The 7,500-nt window shown below is 36.9% G+C and overlaps 1 protein-coding gene across 2 annotated transcripts in view; it reads right to left on the bottom strand.

Moving 5' to 3' along the window:
* cltcl1 (clathrin, heavy chain-like 1) overlaps positions 1–7,500 on the bottom strand; it is a 55,541-nt gene that overhangs the window by 43,252 nt on the left and 4,789 nt on the right. For both annotated transcript variants that reach the window (XM_082188855.1, XM_082188856.1), the window contains exon 2: positions 1,615–1,822. In XM_082188855.1, the coding sequence (XP_082044981.1) occupies positions 1,615–1,822 (208 nt within the window). The remainder of the gene's footprint in view (positions 1–1,614; positions 1,823–7,500) is intronic.

Below are 7,500 nucleotides of genomic sequence, written 5' to 3' on the forward strand. Positions count from 1 at the left end.
CATTACAGATTATTACACATGATAAAGTGTTGAATGGCCGGTGGGTTTGTGAACCAGGATGTGATGTAGAAAAGATCAAGAACGGATCGATGAAGCTTTTCGACAAACAGGAATGATTCGCTGTAACTGTAAACACACAAACACATTCTTCACAGTCTTGATTAAACTGAGGATTGTGTTTAGCGCTTGATTTAGTTCCTGGAGCGGATACTAAAGGCTCACATGTCTTTAGCAATTTTCCATAATAGAATTTTCCCTATGAAATATGGGGTCATATGAGACCCTGGATCACGTCTCCAGTCTCGAGTCGCACTGGTATATTTGTGGCAATAGCCAATAATACATCGTATGGGTCAAAATTATAGATTTTTCTTTTATGCCAAAAATCATTAGAATATTAAGTAAAGATCATGTTCCATGAAGATATTTTGTACATTTCCTACAGTAAATATATACATGTATGTGTGTGAGTGAATGCTGCACAATCGCCGACATAAATGAACAACTTTAAAGGAGATTTTCTCAATGTTTCGATTTTTTTGCCTCAGATTCCAGATGTTCAATAGTTGTATATCTCAGCCAAATATTGTCCTATCATAACAAACCATACATCAATGGAAAGCTTATTTATTGGTTTTATGGTCCAGTGTTCACACAAACACACGTTTACTACCTAAAGAGGGACATTCCATAGACTTCTACTGATTTTATTTACAGATGCAGAAGATATTAACACTATTACTGCACCTATATAAGCTGGTTTCCCACCGTTGAATACAAAAATAAAAAGGGTAATTGCGACTTTTTATCTCATAATTCGGATATAAACTTATACAAATGTGCAATTACGAGTTATAAAGTCAAAATAGACAGGCTGAAAAAAAAAAAGTCTAGAATTGCCAGATATAAACCTGCAATTGTGAGAAAAAGGTCAGAATTGCGAGTTATATAATAAAAAAAATTCTCTCTGAATATTGTGATATAAACTATTTAAAAATAATTTAAAGTTGCAATTCTGAGAAATAAAGTCAAAATTGCGCAATAAAAACAATTCTGACTTTTTTCCTCACAAGTTTATATCATGCGATTTTGACTTTATAACTCGCAATTGCAAGTTTATATCGATTACACACGTTTATATCAGAATTGTGAGATAAAAGGTCGCAATTACCTTTTTTATTTTCTTATTCCGTGGCGGAAACAAGCATCCATAATTACCTGATCCTAACAGAAAACTCTGCATTTTTACAAATTTTTATATACGTTTTACAAATGAGGATGTCCCTGGATGTCCATAAAAGGATGTTTTGTGAGGTTTAGCTTACTTCTGTGTACAAATCTGTCCCCAAAGTGTGGTTACGAAGAACAGACACACACAGTGATCATGCATATTTAGTCAATGAGACACAGACGTCTTACATACATATGAGAGATGTATGTGTGAAGACCACAATGATTGACAGGCGTCATTCCAGAGCGGCTGACAGACTCACCATCTTCAGCGAGTTCAGAGAGCAGTTTAGTGGTTAGAGTGAGAAATGACATTTTTCAGAAGCATATATCAGAGAACAACAGTGAAGCGTGTCAGAATGATTGAGGCACAAACAGCGGCACCTTTGAGCGCGATGACCTTGCTGGCCGGGTTCATGATGGCGCTGTCGGCCGTGATGGGCCGGCGGATGGGGTTGGTCGGGTCGCTCAGGTCGATGATGATCACCTGGTTCTGCTCGCCCACCTTCTCTCGGATGCAGATGAAGCGATCCGACTCCATGGTCAGGCAGCTGAAGCTGATCCCGGCAGGACTCACTCCCAGAGACTGCAGCTGAGGGACACACGGACACTCGTCAATGCAATTCACGTTATGCTGCACAATATTGAAGAGAAGTGCAATATGCAATAACTCATTAAATAATGCGATATGCGATACGATAATGCTTAAAGTGGGTAAAATAAACTTAAATTATCTTTTAAACATATTTAGGGTTTATTTAACAACAGAAACTGAATAAACAAATGTAAAAATAAAACTGCTTAGTTTTCACTGTATGAATTAAATATATACTGATTCTTATTAAAGCTACAAAAGGTATTCAGCCAAGAGTGAGAGATTTTCTCTACATCTTTTGTTCATGACCGCAGTTATTGCAAGCCGTTGCGATATGCATATCGCAATATATATATATTTCGATAATTTGTATAGCGCTTTTCACAATACACATCATTCAAAGCAGCTTTACAGAAAGTGCACGAGTCCACATTACAATTCAGAGTGATGAACTAACTAAACCGATGACCTAACACAGGAGCTGATGAAAAGCTAATTATAATTATATAAAAAATCTAAAAAGATGACAAAAAAAAATGAAAACGAAATTAAATGAAAAATAAAAACACTTAATAAAAAAGTGCAATTAAAAAAATTATATAATAAAATATTAAATATGATTAATAAAAAATAAAAAGCACTTACTAAGAACTTTAATCGTTACTTCAAGATTAAATGAATATTTAAAAAATTAAACAAAACAATATGTAATATTTACTTTTGAAATAAATAAAAATGATATAGAATATATATATATATATATATATATATATATAGCCTATTATATATAAATATATATAATATAAATAAATATAAAATAAATAATTTTAATAATGATTTTAAAATAAAGTCAATCAAAATAAAACACTTACTAAAAATGAGTTAAATCATAATCTATAGTTAATATGAAAGATTTTAAAATAAAATAAACAAAATTAACAAAAATTATTATATCATAACAATGTAAAATAAAATAACTTAAAAGAAAAAAAAGAAAAAAAAATTTAATCATAAAAATTTAAAATTTAAATGAATAATTAATAAAATAAATAAAAATAAATAATTAAATCATAAAAATGTAAAATTAAAAATAAATAAAAGTGAATCACAATAAAAACTACATTTATTTGTTTACCTGCATGTCATGTGACCATTAACCGACCCATTCACATATCAACGTGGTGTAAAATTATTGAAATATTAACTTGAGGTCACCCTGAGATTTTACATTTAGTCATTCCTGCAATAAAGCATCAAGCGATAAACATCTCTGATGTTAAAGAGTTAGCTCACCCAATACATTTAAATGATGTCCTCATTTATTCCCCCTCAAGTGAAGAATATGGGTCATTGCTAACATGGTCCCCATTGACTTCCATAGTATGGAAAAAATAAATACTACAAAAGTCAATGGTTTGGATACCCATACTCTTCAAAATATCTTATTTTGTGTTCAGCAGAAGACAGAAACTCATAAATATTTTGGGTGAACAATCCCTTTAATCAAGAGTGTCTGTCCTGACTGTAGTGTCGAGATTCAAGACATTGTCTTTGCTATTTTCCTCTTGGTGAAAATAAAGAGCTCTCACAGGTCCAAACTCTCAGTACAGCTATATATTCCACATTAAACATGTTCTGATGAGATCCAGGCCGAGGAAACATCACGAGTGTTTGTGTAACACGGAGGGGTGAAGCTCCACATTCTTCAGGGGTCAGAAGTCTCTCTCTGGGGTCGAAAGTGATTCACTGCTGAGAAACACAGGCGTAACGCAAACCTGCTGTCTGTCTTACTGGAACACACTGCTGACGCAAGGACCTGGAGATACTGTATAGAAGACTACAGCCAACACACACACACACACACACACTGAGTCAGAGAAAACAGAGCCACAATTCTTCCCTCCCTTTTCTTGTCTCAGCATTACTGACTCAAACACACACACACACACACACACACACACACACACACACCTGTGGTTAGTGCTCTAATTTACATCTTTGACTTCACAAAATCTCTGTTATCTTCAGGTCTCTCTTCTCAAATTCTGTGTATGTGGTGTTTTTAATATAATAAGACAAACCATGTGTAAATTCATAAGTCGACACCATTGCTGAGTATTTCCTCCTTAAAACTGCAGTGAACCAAAGACAGTCTCAAAAACACGCTTTGAAATCGCTGGTGTTTCTGACGTCACAAACTACCTTGTAACCAATCAGATCAACGTGTGATCGTCAACCAGTGGATCTCTGAGCTGAGTGAGTGAGTGGAGGCGGGGCTCATTTGCATATTCATAGTACCACGCATACTAAATGAGGCAAGGGTGTCGAGTTACATTCAAGATATTTTAAGGCATGGAAAAAATGTATACACTGTTTTTACTGCAACAACCAACACACATCATTTGTTTACGTACAGGCCAAAACATACTTCCAAGTAAAGTGCACTACGGTCCGCTTGAGATATGTAAATTTCTGTCTGTTTCAAATTCATTCCAAACACACCTAATCTGATGAGTATCAGGAAACCAGGTGCTTTAGAAACCTTAGGTAGGCTAAAGACTCATTTGAATAAGCAAGCCTGCAATTTACAAACTGTCTGGAGCTTCATACTTATATGTTAAACATACTCAAAAACTCACATAGTCAACATTACCAACAGCACTGAACCTCTAAAGCTAAAACCACAGCCGTTTTAGGAATATTCACTGATCCAGTGCGCTTGTTTTGCTAAACTTGTGATGTTACACAAACATAGAGAAGCCTATTGAACAGCAATTTCACTTTGTAAGAAGAATATCAGCCAAATCAGGCTTTAAATCTAACATGCGTAAGTGAAGGGATAGGCTTTCGTTATTGTAGATAGCATTAGCTTTGTATGAAAAGCAATGCATTCATGAGATGCCCTCAATAAAAGTCCCACAGGACACTCAGGATGTAGTGAGGCAGAAAGATCCATATGTCCACACACACACTCACACACACATCTTAATAAGGAGTTAAACTCATTTCCTGATGGGCTCGTCTACGATGATGCTTCTGACTGGCCGTCTTTCGTCTCCCAGCATTGAGATAAAGCAGACTCTCTCTCTCTGTCTCGGTCTCTTCCGCTTGCTGATCTGTTACTGCAAGACATCTACATTCATGCATTTGGCAAATGCTCTTATGCAAAACTAAACATTTGATCAGCATGTGCTTCCCTGGAAAGTCATGTGAAAAAGAAAGTACACCCTCTTTGAATTCTATGGTTTTACATATCAGGACATAATATAAAAAAATCATCTGGTCCTTAGCAGGTCTTAAAATGAGGTAAATACAACCTTTGATGAAAAACAACACATGACATATTACACATTATTTGTCTGACATTAAATGAAGAAGCCATGTGTGACAAAAAACTAAGTACACCCTTAATGCTTCCATAGGAATTAAAGTCCTCCTGTAGTCAATAATTGTATCCCTTAAAACTCATCTTTGTTCTCCAAAATGACATATTTAAACCTTGAAAATGTAAACCTTTTTTTTTTTCTTGAAAAAAATTCTTCATGCCTTCAAATATCTTGAATGTAACTCGACACCCTTGCCTCATTTAGTATACGTGGTCCTATGAATATGGAAATGAGCCCCGCCTCCACTCACTCACTCAGCTCAGAGATCCACTGGTTGACGATCACACGTTGATCTGATTGGTTACAAGGTAGTTTGTAACGTCAGAAACACCAGCGATTTCACACCGTGTTTTTGAGACTGTCTTTGGTTCACTGCAGTTTTAAGGAGAAAATACTCAGCAATGCTGTCGACTTATGAATTTACACATGGTTTGTCTTAAAGCATATTAAAAACACCACATAGACATATAAACAACATTAAAAGATGGATTCTCACCACAGGGGGACTTTAAGAGAGCTCTGAAAAAACAAAAATGGACGTCCCAGCAAAGGTCAGACCGTGCAATGCTCAAAGAAATCGCAAAACACCCAAAAACTACAATTCAGACTCTACAGGCCTAACATGTTAAAGTGCATGACAGTACAATTGGAAAAAGTCTGAACAAGTATGTCCTGTTCGGAAGGGTTGCCAGGAGAAAGACTCTTCTCTCTAAAAAGAACATGCTTAGGTTTGCAAAGTTGCATCTGGACAAACCACAAGACTTCTGGAACAATGTCCTGTGGACAGACGAGAACAAAGTGGAGATGTTTGGCCATAATGCACAGAAAACCAAACACAGCCTCTCAGCACAAACGCCTCATACCAGCTGTCCATCACGCCGATGGAGGGCTGAGGACTTCTGGCTTGTTTTGCAGCCACATGACCTGGACATCTTCAGTAATTGAGTCGACCATGAAGTCAAATTGAGTCAAATGTGAGTCCGCCTGTCTGACAGCTAGAGCCGGCGGGTGCACATGTGCGATTTATATTAGTCATTTACGATTGGTGCTTATCAGGCTGTACAAACATGATCATTGCTGTAAGCCATGTCACTCTGTAAGATCTCATAAATGTCAGACGACAGTCAAGACGTGTTTAAAAACGGACGCACGCAAGAACTTGTCCTGAGTTTTATAGCATCAATCAATGACACGTTGTGTGACGGCGAGCTGCGTTACACGTGGGATTGATGTGATGCTACAAAGAAATCTCTAATCTACTATTGGTCGCGGCTTGTCTTGAAAAATGAAGACAATTTGACGGTCGTCTGAGGAGAATCACTGCCGGACTGGGAGGCAAATCTTCTGACACTGCTAAAATTTTGTTGGAAGTAAAGTTTGATATCAATGGCTTCAGATTTTAGGATCATAGGATTTTTTTAGGATTTGCAAAATTTGTCTCAGACGGCAAAATCGTGGCCGAAATCGCACAGTGTGCGCCCGGCTTAAAGCTTGTCTGATATTGAGTCATGCAACAGGGCACTGATCACAAGCACAGCAGCAAATATACAACAGAACGGCTGAAAAAGAAAATAATCAAGGTTGCACCGGCTCAGTCGAAGTCCAGACATCTACCCGACTGTGGCGAGACCTTCAGAGAGCTGTGCAGAAACAGATGCTCGCAAACATTAATGAACTGAAGCAACGTTGTAAAGATCAGCGGGCCAAAACTCCTCCAGAACGATGCGAGAGACCGATACTGTCATACAGAAAACCATTACGATTCTACAAGCTATTGAATCTCAGGGGGTACTTAGTTTTTCACACATGACTTCATTTTGGCCTAGTTTTTGTTAAATAACTAATGATGTTGTAATATGTCATGTGTTGTTCATCTGAGGTTGTATTTACCTACTTTTAAAGGGATACTCCACTTTTTTTGGAAATAGGCTCATTTTACAGCTCCCCCAGAGTTGAACAGTTGAGTCTTACCGTTTTCGAATCCATTCAGCCGAACTCCGGGTCTGGCGGCACCACTTTTAGCATAGCTTAGCATAGATCATTGAATCGGACAGGACCATTAGCATCTCTCTCAAAAAAATTACCAAAGAGTTTCGATATTTTTCATATTTAAAACTTGACTCTTCTGTAGTTACATCGTGTACTAAGACCGATGGAAAATGAAAAGTTGATTTTCTAGGCTGATATGGCTAGGAACTATACTCTCATTCCTGCGTAATAATCAAGAAACTTTGCTTCCGTACCATGAGTCCAGCAGGCGTAATGATATGACGCAGCGCCTGAAAATAG

Source organism: Leuciscus leuciscus (genome assembly GCF_965113295.1).
Source record: "Leuciscus leuciscus genome assembly, chromosome: 13".
Lineage (NCBI taxonomy): Eukaryota > Metazoa > Chordata > Actinopteri > Cypriniformes > Leuciscidae > Leuciscus > Leuciscus leuciscus.